At 40.6% G+C, this 21,419-nt stretch overlaps 1 protein-coding gene across 2 annotated transcripts; it reads left to right on the forward strand.

Annotated features, from left to right (window-relative positions):
- Positions 1-3,353: 3,353 nt before the first annotated feature.
- Positions 3,354-21,215, forward strand: si:ch211-180a12.2 (uncharacterized). Of its 2 annotated transcripts, none has more exons than XM_058061814.1 (13): positions 3,354-3,614; positions 8,236-8,550; positions 8,633-8,926; positions 10,709-11,014; positions 13,693-13,803; positions 13,889-14,050; positions 14,212-14,529; positions 16,231-16,281; positions 18,026-18,280; positions 18,352-18,702; positions 20,355-20,615; positions 20,724-21,005; positions 21,070-21,215. In XM_058061814.1, exons 1-13 carry the CDS (start codon positions 3,563-3,565, stop codon positions 21,096-21,098), a joined length of 2,787 nt encoding a protein of 928 aa, XP_057917797.1. In that variant the 5' UTR covers positions 3,354-3,562; the 3' UTR covers positions 21,099-21,215. The 2 variants fall into 2 exon arrangements, with proteins under 2 accessions (XP_057917797.1, XP_057917798.1); XM_058061815.1 differs by having other exon boundaries at positions 14,296-14,529.
- The last annotated feature ends 204 nt before the right edge of the window (positions 21,216-21,419 follow it).

Consider the following 21,419-nt stretch of genomic DNA (forward strand, 5'->3'; position numbering starts at 1 on the left):
TGTTGTAAATAAAAAAAGTATAAATGTGACTATAGTCGTGTTTTGTCATGTCTACAGGGCTCTAATAATGCTTTGTTCATTTTAATCTGAAAAAAATAATTTGTCTACCCACCAACTATATGTGGTTTCTTAAGTTTTTATTATTTGCCGTTTTATTATTATTATTATATTTATTTATTTATTACTGATTGATTGATTTTCTTTATTCTTGATTTGTTTATTTATTTTTCATCTTATTTTGTGTAGAAAAATAAAACGTAAGATATTTGAGAACAGTGGAATGTTTTATCAGAGCTTTTATTGTAGAAAATCGGAACCAAAGCAAAGTTTATTCATTTTTCTGTTTTTAATTAATGTGTTTTTTTTTGGGGGGGGGGGGGAACCTGATGCGGCCCAGTCTCACCCAGATCCTAGCTCCAGTGGCCCCCAGGTAAATTAAGTTTGAGACCCCTGGTCTAGAGACAGTGCCACTGAGAAAAAGACAGGAAGCAGAACTGAAGGTAGCAGACATGAGGATGCTGAGGTTCTCATTGGGAGTGACCAGGATGGATAGGATCAGGAAGTACCATAGCCTGGCATACTACATCCTGTAGTAGTAAGTCACATAACATGACTGATATCACGTCACGTGCATAGAAATGACTAATATTCACTTTGTATGGACTTATTTCAGGACCAAAATACGAAAGAAAGGGTTGGAAAATGTACTCTGACAAGTGCTGCCTTTTTATTTTTTCTACTTCACAGTCTAATTTCTAGCCAAATATGCAAGTGAATTACTCGCTTTGTACATGTAGAGAGGTCGTCGGCCATTTTGGGAGGTATTTTGGTCCATCTCCATTTTTTTTCTGTGTGTTTAATTGTAGAATATTTTATGGGAATTACAAAACAGGCTGCAGGTAAACTTTGGACACCCTTGCCTTTCAGTGTTAATGTAATGGAATGTTGAGGGTAAAGGTATTCAAGAGTAAAAGTCATGGAATGTTTTTATTTTAAGTGTTGACAATATGTAAATACCTAGCACTCATCACGACATCATGACAAGACTGAAAATGGAGTTTATCAGTTGCTGGGCATTAACGTCTCAGTCTGTTGATCTTCCTATCAATCATCAGGTCTGATGAAAGGGACGAGGGTGTCAGGAGAAGAAAACAAAACACACATTTGTCACGACAGCGTCAGAAGGAGAACGAGGAAACAAAACACACATTTTGTCACGTGTGAGCACAAATAACAAACACAAAACGAAAGCACAAGTGCCACTTGAAACTCCTCCGAGGTGTGCGCCTTCAAAGCAAAGTAAGCAAGAAAAAGCAAACTGCACACAGACACAAGCTTAAATGTGTCAATAGTACTCTTATTTAAGTCATAAATTGAACAGGTAATTGACCAAATGGCTCACAGACAGCAGGTCAAAAACAAATCCCATTATTCCCAATGTAAAATTCTGGAAAAAATAATACAGAGAAGAGGTCCAGACCCTAATCACTAAGGATGCTTACTGAAATTCTGTAAACACCAGTAAAAGTAGTAGTAGTAGTAGTAGTAAAAGTACTTCCTTTTGAGGCTAAATTAATGCATTTCCTGTATTACTGCTTGTTTTGCTTTGATAATTATGCCATTTTTTGTGGATTTTATTCCATCCATCCATCTGTTTTCTATGCCGCTTATCCTCACTAGGGTCTTAGGTATGCTGGAGCCTATCACAGCTGACTTTGGGCAAGAGGCGGGGTACACGCTGGACTGGTCGCTAGCCAATCACAGGGCACATATAGACAAACAATGATTCACATTCATACCTATGGACTTCAGTTATATTTTGATGATAAAATTGGCTTCCAGTTGCCATATAAAGTTTGTAATTATTGGCCTATATGATTGGTGTGGTACGGCTTCTCAAGGTTGATTTCCAGTCTATTGCTGCCACTTGCAAGAAGAAAACACAACACCACCATGCAGACATGGTTTCATGTTGGACGTTAGATATTCGGCTCCGTAGCTAGAGCAGTAGTTTCCCATCACTGTGACGGCACTTATAAACTGGTTGTTTATACTAGGGACTATTGTGTTGACGATAGTTGGCAGCAACCTTATCCTTCTTCAGGAACCCAACACAGTGGACCCGTACATTAACGGAGAAGAGATGGAAGGGGGTGACAAGCTCTAACTTTCTGGAAAATTCATTAATTCATTCATTTTCTACCGCTTACTGCTGAAGCCTATCCCAGCTGTCTTCGGGCGAGAGGCGGGGTACACCCTGGACTGGTGGCCAGCCAATCACAGGGCACATATAGACAAACAACCATTCACACTCACATTCATACCTATGGACAATTTGGAGTCACCAATTAACCTAGCATGTTTTTGGAATGTGGGAGGAAACCGGAGTACCCGGAAAAAACCCATGCATGCACAGGGAGAACATGTAAACTCCACACAGAGCTGGCCGAGGGTGGAATTGAACCCTTGTCTCCTAGCTGTGAGACCTCCACGCTAACCACTTTTTCGCCGTGCTAAACTTAAACATTCATTCATTTTCTACCGCTTATCCTCACGAGGGTCACAGGGGGTGCTGGAGCCTATCCCAGCTGTTTTCGGACAAGAGGCGGGGTACACCCTGGACTGGTGGCCAGCCAGCCAATCACAGGGCACATATAGACAAACAACCATTCACACTCACATTCATACCTATGGACAATTTGGAGTCTCCAATTAACCTAGCATGTTTTGGGGAGGAAACCGGAGTACATGCAAATTCTAAGGGTGGAATTGAACTCGGGTCTCCTAGCTGTGAGGTCTGCACGCCAACCACTCATCCACCGTGCAGCCCTTTCTGGAAAATGGTTCCCCAAAACTTTTGACCAGCTTCTAAGAAAGCACAATTGAGAGCATCCTGGCATACTGTGTAGCACTTTAGCTACACATCCATCGAAAAAAAACCACCCTCCCCTCAGGGAGACTGAGAACTGGGGGAACTCAGTTTTTCCCTAGAGCTGTGGACAGACTGCAGGAAACATAACTTGACCAAAACAATGACTCGGGGCAATGATGGACTGTTTTATTACCCTTACCCTTACATATGTATGAAAATGCTCCGACAAGGAGGATCGCTAGAACAAAAGTTTTATTGTATAATTTGCAACGATAAATAAATCAAATCAAATGCTGTCTTTGCTTGGATACAAAGCAGCTGCAGTCTCGCTAGAATGTTTGCCCACATAAACTCAGCGGGATTTAGTTCATGGCAACAAGGCACCAATGTAAAGTAGCCCCAAAACCTTGGCCGGGCGCCATTGTGAATTTTAAGTGAGCGCTTTCTGCACTTGTGTCCCTGCACATCTCCCTCCTTTCTTTGCACTGTATCACTCCTCTGGGGGAAACACTTTTTTTTTTGTATTCATTTTAGTGGACGTACACATATCATGGACCTCCTTTTTAGTGCCCACCGGATAATATGTCTTATTTTCCTGATGGCGGGTCAATCCCGCCCCCTGTCACCTAATGGCTCTATATAAGACAGCAAAGAGGGCCTGATGATAAGAAGCTGGTCTCCAGACAAGCCATGCAGTTTAAAGTCCTCGTCTATGTGTTCTTGCTGCACATCATAAACAATGGTGAGTATTGTGTCATTGCGCTTAGGCCTCTCACACTTCGAATCCTGCATTGCTGTTTTCTTCAACTAATTATGGAAATGACCAGGTAATATCCAACACCTATTTAATTATGATTCAATTGCTTTTGTGTTGATATCATGGCGATAAAGGCTGAGAGTAGTACTTGTTGTATGGTTGACCTGATGATACTTCGCTTGGCACTATGTATGGGTTACAGGTTTGCATTTATCCTGTGATGGCTCTTAACTTGTTCGCAGTTTATGGTAATGGTAATGGTTTTATTTCATTTGAACATGCATCAGATTACAATTGAATGCATCACATAATCAGTTCACAGTTCCACATGTCCAGAAGCAAAGCTTATTAAATCCTACCCCTCCATCTGGTACTTTTACAATCAGTAACTGGTACATTTGTTCACTTCCTGCTTTCCTAATTTATTTTTTTTTAATTTAATTTGATTTAATTTAATTTTTGTCCCATACCGAAGTACAAGGTGATATGACCACCCAATGACATAATGGGTACCATAGTAAGTGTCAATATAGTGATATATATATAGCACATCATGACTGGTTCAAGACTCTTCATCCTTGTATTTAGCAAACATCAACTGCTTGTATTGTTTCTTGAATTGGCTCATCGTTGTGCATTGTTTGAGGGTCTTACTCAATCCATTCCATAGTTTGATTCCACATACTGAAATGCTATGGCTTTTTAACGTAGTCCTAGCATAGAAGTGTTTCAAATGTACTTCTTCCCTGAGATCATATTTCTCCTCTCTTGTAGAGAAGTATTGGATGACATTTTTAGCTAATTGGTTATTTTTAGCCTTATGCATTATTTTAGCTGTTTGAAGATGAACTATATCAGCAAGTTGAAGTATTTGTCATTTTAGAAATAAGGAGTTAGTATGTTCTCTGTAGGCGGCATTATGAATTATCCTTACTGACCTTTTTTGCAGTACATTTAGCATGTGAAGATTGCTTTTATATTATCTGTGTATTGTGCTAGCACATGTTTCATCTGGGGTTCTACTTTATGCCTGTACCATGCAATGTTAATAAGGTTATATTGTTATATATACACTGTATATATATATATTTTTTGTATTATTATTTATTTATTTTATATATGAATGTATATATATATTTATATTATTATTTATATATTAATTATTTATTTATATATTATTTTATTTATTTATTTATTTTTATATATTTATATAGTGTGGCAGTCTGGATTTGAAGGGGTGTAGATTCATTATTCATTCATATTCACTTTATTGTTGCCCTTTAATCCATAAAGATGATGACCGCCACCCCTTAAAAGTAACTAGTAAGTTTTCCACTCATATTTGACTGAAGTACATTTTTAAGTAAGATTTTTAGTACTATTTGCACATGTGGCAATTTACTGCAAAGTATCAAGTATCCATCGCTACATCGTTAGCACAGATGATTGAATTAATCAACAACAGAGCAATAATCAATAATAGAAATATCTGTTTTGATACAAGCTGACAGTTCAGTAACAGTGTAATGATTCAATGTGACAGCTCTAATTTCATCATTACGCGCATTCCACTTCACCAGGAAATCATCAAGCGGGTTCACACATTACATGATTGTGGTGAACATAGATAATTACCCATGTTTGTGGTGAACATAGATAATTACCCATGTTTGTGGTGAACATAGATAATTACCCATGTTTGTGGTAAACATAGATAATTACCCATGTCAAACACATGCCTATGAAATGCTTCAGAACATTTGCCCTGTCGTGTTTACCTGCCACATGACTTTTCCACCGGACTTTTCCACTTCCTGCAGGTATTCCTTTGTGCTAGTTACTAATTAAGCTCATTGCCTGGCAGAGTAAATGACTTTTTATTCACTCAAGGGTGCTTATTAGTGACTTATAAGCTGTTGAAAAGGAAGAAAAGAAAGAAATTGGAATTCAAAGAAATGATGAAATGCAGGCATTCAGGTTTGGGACGTGTTAGATTAAATAGCACACGCCTTTCTTGTACATGTCCACATTCATATTGTATTAGGCACACTTGCACTATAATGTAATATCCATTCATATGTCATTATGGTCGCTGGGGGTGTGCTGGAGCCTACCCCAGCTGACTTAAGGCGTACCAAGCCAATCACAAGGCACATATAGACAAACAAGCATTCACACTCACATTCATACCTATGGTAACCTAGCTTGGTTAGGTATGTTTTTGGTCTTCCCGATCTCCTGACTGTGTGGCCAATATTCTAACCACTCATCCACAGTGCAGCCCCCTATTTTATATTTAACACAAAAGACAGGTCAACAAATCCTATATAATGATGCTCGGTTTTGATTGACACTGTGAAAAAGCAGTTGTGTACACACAGCTCTCACAAAGCTCAGTGCACTCTACAAAAGTCCCACTTTGGTAATGGTAATGGTAATGGTAATGGTTTTATTTCATTTGAACATGCATCAGATTACAATTGAGTGCATCCCATAATCAGTTCACAGTTCCACATGTCCAAAAGGAGTAGGAAGAAGCAAAGCTTATTAAATCCTACCCCTCCATCTGGTACTTTTGCAATCAGTAACTGTTACATTTGTTCACTTCCTGCTTTCCATAATACAGTTTAAGATTTTTTAATGTATTTTTTAAATTTTATTTATTTATTTATTTATCATGTACGGAAGTACGGGGTGATATGACCATACAATGACATAACATTTGTTCACTTCCTGCTTTCCTGTTTCCTGTTTTTTTGTTTTGTTTTTTTTTGTCACATACCGAAGTACGAGGTGAGAGCAACCAGAGAGCAATAAAGATTGTGGAGTGATTTCTGATAGAGAACAAATTTTGCTTTGTTCAATATTGAAATATTTCTGGCCACCTTATGTTGTATATTTGTAATATGAGGTTTCCGGTTCATATTTTCATCTATTGGGATCCCCAGAAATTTATTTCCCTTCACCCTTTCTATGTCAACACCGTCTATTTGTATTTGCTGGTGCGTGTCCGTTCTGCTGTTACCAAACAGCATTATTTTAGTTTTACTTAAGTTCAAGGACAATCTATTATCATCAAACCATCTTTTTAGTGTGACCATTTCTTCTCTGACCTTTCTAATGATATCGTCTGTATTCCCTCCATAACAAAAAGCAGTGGTATCATCTGCAAATAATACCAGCTTTAAGTCTTTCATGACTTTGGAGCTGGTTATTCGAGTTACCACAAAATTTACTACACACCTTTAGGGGATAGACAAGCACACATGTGTGAAATTGAATTGAGTAAGGACCTCAAACAATGCACAACGATGAGCCAATTCAAGAAACAATACAAGCAGTTGATGTTTGCTAAATACAAGGATGAAGAGTCTTGAACCAGTCATGATGTGCTATATATATATCACTATATTGACACTTACTATGGTACCCATTATGTCATTGGATGCTCATATCACCTCGTACTTCGGTACGGGACAAAAATTAAATTAAATTAAATTAAATTAAATTAAATTAAATTAAATTATTTGTTTTTAATTAAATTTAAAAAATAATTAAATTAATTTTTTTATTACATTATATTAGGAAAGCAGGAAGTGAACAAATGTAAGTTAATGATTATAAAGTACCATATATATATATATATCACTATATTGACAGTTACTATGGTACTCATTATGTCATTGTATGGTCATATCACCTTGTACTTCGGTACCTGACAAAAATAAAATAAAATAAAATAAAATAGAATAAAATAAAATAAAATAAAATAAAATAAAATAAAATAAAATAAAATAAAATAAAATTAAATTAAATTAAATTAAATTAAATTAAATTAAATTAAATTAAATTAAATTAAATTAAATTAAATTAAATTAAATTAAATTAAATTAAATTAAATTAAATTAAATTAAATTAAATTAAATTTAATTAAATTAAATTAAATTAAATTAAATTAGGAAAGCAGGAGGTGAACAAATGAAACAGTTACTGATTGTAAAAGTACCATATATATATATATATATATATATATATATATATATATATATATATATATATATACATATATATACATATATCACGATATTGACAGTTACTATGGTACCCATTATGTCATTGGATGGTCATATCACCTCGTACTTTGGTAAGGGACAAAAAATTACAAAATAAAAAAAAAATCTTAAACTGTATTATGGAAAGCAGGAAGTGAACAAATGTAACAGTTACTGATTGTAAATGTACCACATGGAGGGGTAGGATTTAATAAGCTTTGCTTCTTCCTACTCCTTTTGGACATGTGGAACTGTGAACTGATTATGTGATGCATTCAATTGTAATCTGATGCATGTTCAAATGAAATAAAACCATTACCAAAATTTGAGCAATATTAGTTGAAGAACATGGTCACCATCAAACAAAATATCTTTGGGAATTGCGTATAAGTCACTGACCATTTGCTTAATGGTTATAACATTTGGAGGGTATCTGCATTACATGTATGCTAACATGTCTTATAAAGAATTTCAGGCACAACCCATGAGGGTGGGGGGGCACCGCAAATGTAACTTAGGACATCGCTCCTCACATGTTCTTTGTCTGTCTCCAGCATCCTCCACAGATATCCAAGCCAGACCGAATACAAACACCAGCCTGCCCTGCAATGTGGCCCTAAAACTGGACAAGCTGGATGAGGCTCTCTTCCAAGTCAGCTGGGTCAGCAACGGCTCAGATGTGGCCTTGTTCAAGAATGCAACCCCACAGATAAAGGATGGCTTCTTTTGGACCACAGGCCATTTCCTTAATGGAGACTTTTCCTTGACGGTCCTCAGTGTGGGTCTGAGCCTGCAAGGACTGTATGAATGCACAGTCCACTACAACTCCACAATGCTGCACTCCAGCACGGTTACACTCAGCATCATCGGTATGTCGATGCAGGTTTTCACTGAATTTGCCACCTGAAAGCCAAAATACAACGCTCTCCCTGTGTGTGTCCCCCTCCTCAGCTCCCCCGTCTCTCTCAGTACCACAGCAATGGGTGGTGTTGGAGACAGAGAGCCAGCTTGAATGCCAAGCAGATGCCTTCTACCCTCCACCTGTGTCTTTCAGCTGGACCAAGGACGGCCAAGATATTCAGTCTCCATACCAGCTTGAAGGTGAAAAGACCCCTGATGGCTACTATAGAGCGTCTGGCAACCTCACTTTCTACCCATCTCGAGGGGACCAAAATGCAACCTTTGGCTGCAAAGTGAACCACAATGGCACCACGCAAGAGCTGAAATTTCAACTCAACATCACATGTGAGTATAGACTAGTCTTTTTCTCAGTGGCACTGTCTCTCCACCAGGGGTCTCAAACTCAATTTACCTCAATTCCAACCCTTTCTTTCACATTTCCTGAAATAAGTCCATACAAAGTAAATATTAGTCATTTCTATGCATGTGACGTGATATCAGTCATGTTATGTGACTTAGTACTACAGGATGTAGTATGCCAGGCTATGGTCCTTCCTGATCCTATCCATCCTGGTCACTCCCAATGAGAACCTCAGCATCCTCATCTCTGCTACCTTCAGTTCTGCTTCCTGTCTTTTTCTCAGTGGCACTGTCTCTAGACCAGGGGTCTCAAACTCAATTTACTTGGGGGCCACTGGAGCTAGGGTCTGGGTGAGACTGGGCCGCATCAGGTTTTCCAAAAAAAAAAAACACACATTTATTAAAAATAGAAAAATGAATAAACTTTGCTTTGGCTCCGATTTTCTACAAGAAAAGCTCTGATAAAACATTCCACTGTTCTCAAATATCTTACTTTTTATTTTTCTACACAAAATAAGATGAAAATTAAATAAACAAATCAAGAATAAAGAAAATCAATCAATCAGTAATAAATAAATAAATATAATAATAATAATAATAAAATGGCAAATAATAAAAACTTAAGAAACCACATATAGTTGGTGGGTAGACAAATTATTTTTTTCAGATTAAAATGAACAAAGCATTATTAGAGCCCTGTAGACATGACAAAACACGACTATAGTCACATTTATACTCTTTTTATTAACAACATATTGCGCAACTGCAGGGTCTTGAGACACATGCTAACTCACAAACTAGAGAGCTAGTGACCTAAACGGTAGCCTTCAAGTTATTTCCTTTAAACTTAAATAGCCAAAAACTCACCACTTCCACACGGATAGGGAGGATAAGTATTAACAGTTATTTAACCTTTAACATGAACATTAATCAAACGTAATAATTTCTTCTGGGTACATGATACCATACAGCATCCATATCAAACTTGCGCGGGCCGCACTAACATTAAACTTTCATATCACGAACTAGTGTCCTGCGGGCCACATTTGGCCCGCGGGCCGCGTATTTGAGACCCCTGGACTAGAGGTTGGACAATATATGGACATCTTACACATCATTCATTCATTCATTTTCTACCGCTTATCCTCACGAGGGTCACGGGGGTGCTGGAGCCTATCCCAGCTGGGGCCCTGGACTGGTGGCCAGCCAATCACAGGGCACATATAGACAAACAACCATTCACACTCACATTCATACCTATGGACAATTTGGAGTCGCCAATTAACCTAGCATGTTTTTGGAATGTGGGAGGAAACCGGAGTACCCGGAGAAAACCCACGCATGCACGGGGAGAACATGCAAACTCCACACAGAGATGGCCAAGAGTGGAATTGAACCCTGGTCTCCTAGCTGTGAGGTCTGCGCGCTAACTACTAGACCGCAAGCTAACCAGTTAGCCTCAAATTTGTTTATTCTAAACTTGGGAAGTCCAAAACTTACCACTTCCACATGGGATTGGAGGAGAACATTTTTTTAAGTCTATCATGTCAGAAAAAACATGGCTGAATTCATGCAGTGTTAAGGTAAAGTAATGTAAAGCAATGTCTCAATGTTTTGTGTCATTACTGCACATTAATTAACAGCATTAATCAATTGATTAATTTCTGGAAAGGCGTGATTATAGCAACGGAACGATCGATATTGTGTGATTGCATGATATTGTGAGTAACAACTGATTAATGATGACTTTCACTTTTGCCCCCTCAGACCTCCCAACTGTCAGACTCTCTGCCATCCCCTCGCCTTCCAGCAACAGTCCCGTCACCATCTACTGCGATGTGGAAAGCTTCTACCCGGAGGAGATGTCTGTATCCTGGCTGCAAAATGGCTCCATTCTACCCACTTCACCCGGCAATGAGCAGAACCCAGATGGGACCTTCAGAAGCAGGCGCTACTTCACGTTGAGCCCTGAGCAGAGGTGGAAAAGCGGAGAGGTGCAGTGTGCTGTCAACCAGCCAGGAGTTCTGCATCCGGTCCAAGCTTCGGGAAACCTGGAAGAACTGGATCCTCAAGGTTATATTTTTATTTTGATTTCATGTCATGAAATGGGGCTGCACGGCGGTTGAGCGGTTAGCGCGTAAACCTCACAGCTAGGAGACCTGGGTTCAATTCCACCCTCGGCTATCTCTGTGTGGAGTTTGCATGTTCTCCCCGTGCATGCGTGGGTTTTCTCCGGGTACTCCGGTTTCCTCCCACATTCCAAAAACATGCTAGGTTAATTGGCGACTCCAATTTGTCCATAGGTATGAATGTGAGTGTGAATGGTTGTTTGTCTATATGTGTCCTGTGATTGGCTGGCCACCAGTCCAGGGTGTACCCCGCCTCTCGCCTGAAAACAGCTGGGATAGGCTCCAGCACCCCCCGTGACCCTCGTGAGGATAAGCGGTAGAAAATGAATGAATGTTTAAGTTTAGCACGGCGGAAAAGTGGTTAGAGTGCAGGTCTCACAGCTAGGAGACCAGGGTTCAATTCCACCCTCGGCCATCTCTGTGTGGAGTTTGCATGTTCTCCCCGTGCATGCGTGGGTTTTCTCCGGGTACTCCGGTTTCCTCCCACATTCCAAAAACATGCTAGGTTAATTAGTGACTCCAAATTGTCCATAGGTATGAATGTGAGTGTGAATGGTTGTTTGTCTATATGTGCCCTGTGATTGGCTGGCTGGCGACCAGTCCAAGGTGTACCCCACCTCTCGCCCGAAGACAGCTGGGATAGGCTCCAGCACCCCCTATATGTGCAAACTCCACACAGAGGGTGGAATTGAACTCGGGTCTCCTAGCTGTGAGGTCTGCGTGCTAACCACTCGACACCGTGCAGCTCTATGACAAATTGTTGCAGAAAATATGTATATTTATAAATATGGATATTTATGTGTTTTTTTTTATGTTTCCGCTTGTGTTTTTTTGTGGTTTTGTGTTTTGCTGATTACAAAACATACACCCCCAGTTTCACCCACCCATACTCCAGTCCCAGCAAATGTTAATCATTGCTACCTCATATCACCCTTTTCATTCCTTTCTCTTTGTCTGTCCTCTCTTAAACCGTGACTTGTATGTTGGCTTTACAAATACAGTAACAAAGCATTACGACTACAAAAGGATGTGTATACTAAACTTACTTGTTGTGCAGCAAATCTGTCCACCTGTACTGTATGACTAAGCTGCTGAACAGGACCTAAAAGAAACAAGGAGGGACGTTCACATACTCTTGAATGTTTTGTCGTGCATAGTTCATAATATGAATCCGAAATTGTGTATTTATGTACACTGTGAGTGTCCTATTCATATTTTTTGTGGTGATCTGACCCATTACAACACTTTTAGCAGTATGCAGTAATGCAAAACAATCTATGTATGTTTAAAGTGCTCCCACCCATAATGAATGACTAGAATTATTATGATTATTATGATTAAGACATTTATCCTTGTTAGCAGCCTTTTTACCTTGCTAATACATGAAAATAGAAACCGGAAGTAAGCTGGGTCGCCCGTCTATGATGTCATCAGCAGTTGACCGTGTAGGTCAGGGGTTTAAAACATGCGGCCCGCAGGCCAAATGTGGCCCGCAGGACACTAGTTTGAGGCCCCCGCCTTGATATGAAAGTTTAATGTTAGTGCGGCCCGCGTAAGTTTGATATGGATGCTGTATGGTATCATGTACCCAGAAAAAATATTACGTTTGATTAATGTCCATGTTAAAGGTTAAATAACTGTTAATAGTTATCCTCCCTGTGGAAGTGGTAAGTTTTTGGCTATTTAAGTTTAAAGGAAATAACTTGAAGGCTACCGTTTCGGTCGCTAGCTCTCTAGTTTGCGAGTTAGCATGTGTCTCAAGACCCTGCAGTTGCGCAATATGTTGTAAATAAAAAGAGTATAAATGTGACTATAGTCGTGTTTTGTCATGTCTACAGGGCTCTAATAATGCTTTGTTCATTTTAATCTGAAAAAAATAATTTGTCTACCCACCAACTATATGTGGTTTCTTAAGTTTTTATTATTTGCCGTTTTATTATTATTATTATATTTATTTATTTATTACTGATTGATTGATTTTCTTTATTCTTGATTTGTTTATTTATCTTTCACCTTATTTTGTGTAGAAAAATAAAAAGTAAGATATTTGAGAACAGTGGAATGTTTTATCAGGGCTTTTCTTGTAGAAAATTGGAACCAAAGCAAAGTTTTTTAATTTTTTTGTTTTTAATAAATGCGGTTTTTGGGTTTCTTTTGGGAAAACCTGATGCAGCCCAATCTCACCCAGACCCGAGCTCCAGTGGCCCCCAAGTAAATTGAGTGTGAGACGCCTGGTGTAGGTCTTTGCTAACTAACACAGTTACTTTTCCTTTGATCGCGGCTGCAAAATAACCCATAATGCGACCAAAGAAAATTGTAAGTGCCATCATTTTTGATGAAAAAAAAGGTGAGAAATAATTAATGACAAAACATGAACGTGATGCTGCTGTTGCCACATAATCGTATTTGTCAACAATCATGTCTTCAGTCAAGGTAAAAGTGACTTTCCTTCATCATCTATATGCAATTTGAAGTGTTTTAACATGTTTGGCTCATTGTTTTTTTGGTTTGAGTACATTTGGAACAGATTAACGATGCTAACCAAGGTTCCACTGTGTAATGCTAAATGCCTGAGTCACGATGATCATGCTAATGCTGTGTTTGCTTTGTGTTTGTCCTCAGATGAGCCACCGGTACTCACTAAATCTGCCAAAGCATCTGTGGCTCTGATGTGTATCTCCCTGGTGCTCGTCTTTCTTTTGTGCTTTGGCTTTTCTTGGCGGAGAAGAGACGGTGAGCAATGCATACAGAATGCACGGCCTTGATAAGCAAATCAAAAGCATTAATCCAAGTGGCCTGTATTTCTTCCGCCAATCAGAAAAGCAGAAATCTCTGGCGGTGTCAGGAATCATCCTCCCTCCTCGTATAGTCGTAGGTCAAAAGGGTAGGGTTAGCGTGAGTATCGAAGGCAGGAGGGTGGACCGAGTCCAGACCACATGGTTCCTAAATGACACTCCCATATCCGACACCTCCCTCACAGGTATGAAACTCAACAAGTAGCCAGATAACAGCTTATGGTTACAGTTTTATCTTAATTAGTCTTGTACGTGCTGTTTTGTATTGCATATTATCAGGGACTGATATTCTACATGCTTTCTTGTTTATCACTTTAATTTCACTAACAATAAAAAAAAAATGTAGGACCATCCAGAGCAAATTTTAACTGCCTTTATAACCCTCTAACCACCATCCATCTGCCCTATGGCCTAACTCTCACCTCCCTAGTCTCCGAGAAGGGTCCTCTGCTGCCCTCCAGAGGCGAGATGGGTTACTACAAGCTGCACTCCCAGGGGCCCTTGCACTCCTCAGGAAGCGGTGCCCAGCAGCAGATTGTGGCCTCGCTGACCTTCATCCCACAGATTTCCATCCACAAGGGGGCGGTGTTTAAATGTCAGGTTTCCTACGCCGGCAAAGACAAGATTGTGATGGAGAGAGTGTCAGAGAGGTTCACAGTCTTGTGTAAGGAGCATGTTTTGCATTCATTAGAGTGGGAATACTGAGCGACAATGGCTAAAAAAGCAATAACTGCTATTCTGTTCAGAAACAGGGCACAATATGGAAATAGATTAGTTTTTGTTGTATTTTCATGTTAAATTATGCCAAAGTTTCAGATAATTAGGTTTCAACATTTGTAAGTGAGCCCTAAAAGACCTTTGGGATGAGTTTTTTTCTAACACTGACTCACTGTGACATCACAGTGAGCAGGACCTCCTTATATGGGCATGCCCGTGTACAAGCTGTACAAGCTGTTAGCTGTACACCTGAGTGGGGCCAATCACAGCAGAGTGGGCGTGTCCGGGCCGTGGGTGGCATACATCACGGTGAGCAGGACCTCCTTATATGGGCATGCCCAGGTACAAGCTGTTAGCTGTACACCTGCGTGGGATCAATCACACCAGAGTGGGCGTGTTCGGGGACGGGCCATGGGTGGCATACATCACGGTGAGCAGGACCTCCTTATATGGGCATGCCCGTGTACAAGCTGTACAAGCTGTTAGCTGTACACCTGAGTCGGACCAATCACAGCAGAGTGGACGGGCCGTGGGTGGCATACATTACGGTGAGCAGGACCTCCTTATATGGGCGTGCCCGGGTACAAGCTGCACAAGCTGTTAGCTGTACACCTGAGTGGGACCAATCACAGCAGAGTGAGCGTGTCCGGGGACGGGCCGTGGGTGGCATACATTATGGTGAGTAGGACCTCCTTATATGGGCATGCCCGGGTACAAGCTGCACAAGCTGTTAGCTGTACACCTGAGTGGGACCAATCACAGCAGAGTGGGCGTGTCCAGGGACGGGCCGTGGGTGGCATACATTACGGTGAGCAGGACCTCCTTATATGGGCATGCCCATGTACAAGCTGTACAAGCTGTTAGCTGTATACCTGAGTGGGACCAATTACAGTAGAGTGGGCGTGTCCGGGGACAGGACGTGGGTGGCATACATCACGGTAAGCAGGACCTCCTTATATGGGTGTGCCCGGGTACAAGCTGCACAAGCTGTTAGCTGTACACCTGAGTGGGACCAATCACAGCAGAGTGGGCGTGTCCGGGGACGAGCCGTGGGTGGCATACATTACGGTGAGCAGGACCTCCTTATATGGGCGTGCCCGGGTACAAGCTGCACAAGCTGTTAGCTGTACACCTGAGTGGGACCAATCACAGCAGAGTGGGCGTGTCCGGGGACGGGCCATGGGTGGCATACATTATGGTGAGTAGGACCTCCTTATATGGGCATGCCCGGGTACAAGCTTTACAAGCTGTTAGCTGTACACCTGAGTGGGACCAATCACAGCAGAGTGGGCGTGTCCGGGGACGGGCGGTGGGTGGCATACATTACGGTGAGCAGGACCTCCTTATTTGGGCGTGCCCGGGTACAAGCTGTACAAGCTGTTAGCTGAACACCTGAGTGGGACCAATCACAGCAGAGTGGGCGTGTCCGGGCCGTGAGTGGCATACATTACGGTGAGCAGGACCTCCTTATATGGGCATGCCCGTGTACAAGGTGTACAAGCTGTTAGCTGTACATCTGAGTGGGACCAATCACAGCAGAGTGGGCGTGTCCAGGGACGGGCTGTGGGTGGCACAAATTAAAGTAGACTGTTTTGGATATATTTTTGGAAATTGTTTCTTTGACAATATTTGTGTATTTTCTCCTCAGCTGCACCAGAAGTATCTGAAATTCAGCTGGCAGAGACACCAAATGACTCAGGTAAGACTGAGTTCCATTTTTTTAGTTCTCAACTTTCTCTGTGGCTAATTAGTTTTTTTTGTTGGATTTTTTGTCTTTCAGTGTGGGAGGCTGAAAAATATTTTTTTTTTGACAAACAACTCACACACCGTTTTAGCAAGCTTGATTTCTTTTGGTGAAAATGTAGGAACAAACGAGTCAACCACAAAAACGGTGAAAATGAGAAAAATGAGAAAAATGAAAACAATGAGAAAAATGAGAAAATAAGAAAAACAGGAAAATTTGAAAAAATGAGAAATATTTGAAAAAATGAGAACAATGAGAAATTTGGAAATATGATGAAAATGAGAAAAACAAAAGTATTTGAAAATTTGAAACATTTGAAAAATGAGAAAAATATTTTAATAAAGTATGAGAAAAATGAGAAAAATGAGAAAATAAGAAAAACAGGAAAAATTGAAAAAATGAGAACAATTTGAAAAAATGAGAACAATGAGAACAATGAGAAAATTGGAAATATGAGGAAAGTGAGAAAAACGAAAGTATTTGAAAATTTGAAACGTTTGAAAAATGAGAAAAATATTTCAATAAAGTAATTAGATTACAAAATTAATCAAATTACTAATGTGATTTTTTTAATTATTATTTTTTTACAGCCTTGTAGCTTAGCCATACGGTCAAGTAGAAAAAGAGTTTGTAATGTGCAAGCTGCGGGATCATTGCAGGGACACAAAAGACAGCAGCAGCCTTAAGAAAGACTTTTAAATGGACTGAGAAAGAAATACAAAATAAGAAGCCAAAAACTTACCACTTCCGTACGGAATAGGAGGAGAACTTTTGGCTCTATCATGTCAAACATGCCATGGCTGACTACATGCAGTGTGATGGTAATGTAATATATTGTCAGGTTTCATCAATGCTCCGTGTCAATACGTAAACAATACACACTATACATAAAACTTTCATTCATTCATTCATTTTCTACCGCTTTTTCCTCACAAGGGTCGCGGGGGGTGCTGGAGCCTATCCCAGCTGTCTTGGGGCGGGAGGCGGGGTACACCCTGGATTGGTGGCCAGCCAATCACAGGGCACATATAGACAAACAACCATTCACACTCACATTCATACCTATGGACAATTTGTAGTCGCCAATTAACCTAGCATGTTTTTGGAATGTGGGAGGAAACCGGAGTACCCGGAGAAAACCCACGCATGCACGGGGAGAACATGCAAACTCCACACAGAGATGGTCGAGGGTGGAATTGAACCCAGGTCTCCTAGCTGTGAGGTCTGTGCGCTAACCACTCGACCGCCGTGCCGCCTACATAAAACTTGTGTTTCAATATTTTTTACTAATAACAGCGGACATTTAGTAAAACATTTTAGAAAAGCCACAATAAAGTGAGGGAGGGATATTCAAACTGTGATGTAACCAGGGACTGTATCTAATATGTCAAAGTAACAAAAGAGAAGAGAAAAAAAAAAGAAAAGAAAAAAAAGATTCCAACGAAAAAAATATTTTGTTATTATGACTGTAATATATATTTTTGTACAGCTACACTTGTAGAAACCACCTAAAAGCGTGCGCCTGAAAGCGTACGCAATTTAGCATCTTTTTTCAGCTCTGTCATGTTGCTAATCACACTCATACAATCGTAAATAAATACGATAAAACGATAAAATAAATGCAACAAATAAAAGAAATAAGATCCATAGTGAAATAAAATAAAACAGTATTTTCAATAATGTTATTTCTGTTTTCCAGAAATCATCAGCCTGACAGTCCGGGCATCCCATTTCCACCCAGATGTCATCACTTTTCGCTGGTTCTGCCAGGGGGGCGAGCTGAGCCCCGTGGCCTCCCAGGCCTCATCCTCCCCTCGACCCGATTCTGAGGGCTTCTTCTCAGCCTTCAGTCAGTGTAAACTTCCCCGCAGTGAATTAGAACAAGGAAACACCAGAGTGTGGGTCAGCGTCCATCACATTGCCCTCAAGCAGCCGGTCACCCGGGAAACCAGAGGTGAGACAGGAGACGGATTACATGAAGCGTTTTATAATACATGTTAAACTGCCACACTTTATTTCAAACAGGCTTCATCAAGCAGCCGCGCGTGTCCGACATCATCATAGGCTCCACCTCCTTCTCATCTGACCAGGCTTTGACCCTTGGGTGTCAGATCACAGATTTCTACCCAGCCAACATTACAGTCACCTGGCTGAAGGTGAGAGAGGGTGAGCAAGACGACAGCGAGGATGAAGTCATGGACGGAGGAGAGCTGTGGGGCTCCGTGGAGATTCAGCCCAGGCTCTACAGGACCATGGCCACGTTAAGGATCACCGGCAACCAGGAGAAAAGACAGCGAGGAGGAGGAATTAAATGCAGAGTGGAGCATCATTCCCTGCATGAACCCATTGAGAGATTTTGGAGAAATGTTGACATTGGTAAGAATCTCAACTTAACTCAGCAACTTGACCCTCCAAAGGTACCAAGGAAATATACATTACATGTAGTATTTCAATACAAGTTTAAAGTAACAAACAGGAGCTATTTTAACATCTACCCATAATGCATTACTGCCTGAAGCAACATGGATGCATGGCACTGCAATGCTGCCTCTCTCTGACAGAAGAGCCCGGAGCACCAAGCCCAGAGGGAGGCTGATGTCATTGGAGCATCCCAGCTCAGTCGCAATGCCTTGTCGGAAAACTTTAAAATGTTGATTTTTTTTTTTATTGTAAACCTGTTATTGGTATATAATATATGCCTTTATTCGTCCCTCAGAATCAGTTAAGTAGTACAAAAATACACAATATAGAAAAATAAACAATATAAACATCCCAAGTATTAACAAAATCAACAGTTTTTCCCAGAGTTATATACAATACAGTATGTAAATAATATGAAACGAGATGAGATATATGACGAGTCTATACACTGAGATCTTGCTAGTGAGTTAATATAATATATTTGTATATTTCTGAGGTATTCCACATTTCTGAGTGTTAAGTTGTTGTGTGATGAATTTTGTGTTGTCAGTAATGTGACAATGTGGGTCACACTGTGATGTTGTTATACTGTTATCTATAATGACAAGATTGTTGTGAGCGAACTGATACCTTGTGATTGGCTCCTACCGTTTCCTCTCGAGCGGCCACAGTATTTAAATAATTACTCAACGTTCTGAAGAAAAGCCCTGGTTCAAACCTGCCGTACTCACATATTTATATATGTATAAATATATTTTCTATGTCTTTAGTAGGCGGTAGATCTTTGGGACTTGGTCAATTTAAAAGTAGTGTAAGCACCCCGGGCGGCACGGCGGACAAGTGGTTAGCGCGCAGACCTCACAGCTAGGAGACCAGGGTTCAATTCCACCCTCGGCTATCTCTGTGTGGAGTTTGCATGTTCCCCCCGTGCATGCGTGGGTTTTCTCCAGGTACTCCGGTTTCCTCCCACATTCCAAAAACATGCTAGGTTAATTGGCGACTCCAAATTGTCCATAGGTATGAATGTGAGTGTGAATGGTTGTTTGTCCATATGTGCCCTGTGATTGGCTGGCGACCAGTCCAGAGTGTACAACGCCTCTCGCCCGATGACAGCTGGGATAGGCTCCCGCGACCCTCATGAGGAAAAACCGGTAGAAAATGAATGAATGAATGAACGTAAGCACCCCTGCACTGCAGTGCTCACTGTGGATAATTACAGAAACATTGCCCTCTGATGGATGTAGTGTGGTACTGCATCCTTTACCCACAATGCAATCATTAAAGGCGACTTATTATGCTCATTTTCTGAGCTTTCTATTGAGTTGTGGACTCCTATAGAGCATCTATACATGATAACCCGCACAGAAAGCTTTCTAGATCTTCCAGATTCTAAGTATGCCCACTCCGCTGTCACACCCCCAAGCGCTACTGAGTACTTCTGGATATGTAGGATAGACAAATAATCTCATAATCGCTCTACTCTGTATTTAATATCGAATACAAAGTGGTAGCAGTGGAACGGGTGGGGCACAACCACCCCCTGCCCATAATGCACTCGATAAATTTCCACAGATTGTCATGGACTTTGCACTTCTCCTCTCTCACAGTTGCTCCCACCATCCCGTCTTCCATTTCGGTGTGTTGGAGCAGCGAAGGCGTGGGCGTGTTCTCTCTACTGTTAAAAGGGGGTCACCCCAAAGTCAAACTACAGTGGACGGCGGGCGGCGCCATTCTCTCGCCGCTTGTGTCCAATGAAACGGAGGAGATAGGGGACGATGGACAGAGGGAGCTCAAAAGTGTATGCGCCCTCGAGAGGTCCACACAAGCACCCAGTCGGAGTCCCAAACTGAGGAACGGACAGAGAATAAGTAATCATTTTCATACGCATTAACCTTTTATTCACAATAGAGTACTTCCTCCTGAGGCACAAATTGGTAGTACATGATGGCTGAACTATATTTTGTTTGGATTTACAGAAACAAAAGCGGTCATCACAGACCCGGACGTCGACGGGATAGCATACATTGATGAAAAAGAGGACAGCGAAAACAACAACAACATGGAAAAATTCGAAGACACAAAGTTATCTGATGTGGATGAGTGTAGCGAGGAAGAAGAAGACGGGGACTCCGGCGCTTTGCGTATCAACAAAGTTGATTTGAGGAAGGGCAACAGGGAAAGTGAGAGGGCTCGTCTGAGGGTGTGTGTGGAGATCACACACCCTGCACTCACACTTCCTGTTTACAGAAGCTGGACAGGTAAAACAACACACAAAGCATAACAACTCCTGTGGAAGTAATATTATTACTGTGTCTCTTCCAGAGCCCATTGAAGAAATATCTTCTATGTGAACATGTGACAGCAACAAGAACTACTATTATTATTATTGCCCAGTGAAAATATATCATGACCTGTTTAGTGTTCAGAATTTTTTTTGACACGTAGTTTAGTGGTTTATTTATTGTTGATATTTTATGCTTGTATTTTTGTACAAATATATTTTACAAATAAAAGCCCATTTTATGTGAATTACTATCAAAATCAGCATTTTTTTAAAATAAAATATTACTTCAGAAGGGAAAATGTTCTTTGGTTCCCCATTTTAAGTAATACTTCTGTTTTTTTATTATTATTATTTTTGCTGCATCACCACAGGCATTACTGCAGTGCAC

This window comes from Doryrhamphus excisus, chromosome 22, assembly GCF_030265055.1.
Source record: "Doryrhamphus excisus isolate RoL2022-K1 chromosome 22, RoL_Dexc_1.0, whole genome shotgun sequence".
NCBI lineage: Eukaryota > Metazoa > Chordata > Actinopteri > Syngnathiformes > Syngnathidae > Doryrhamphus > Doryrhamphus excisus.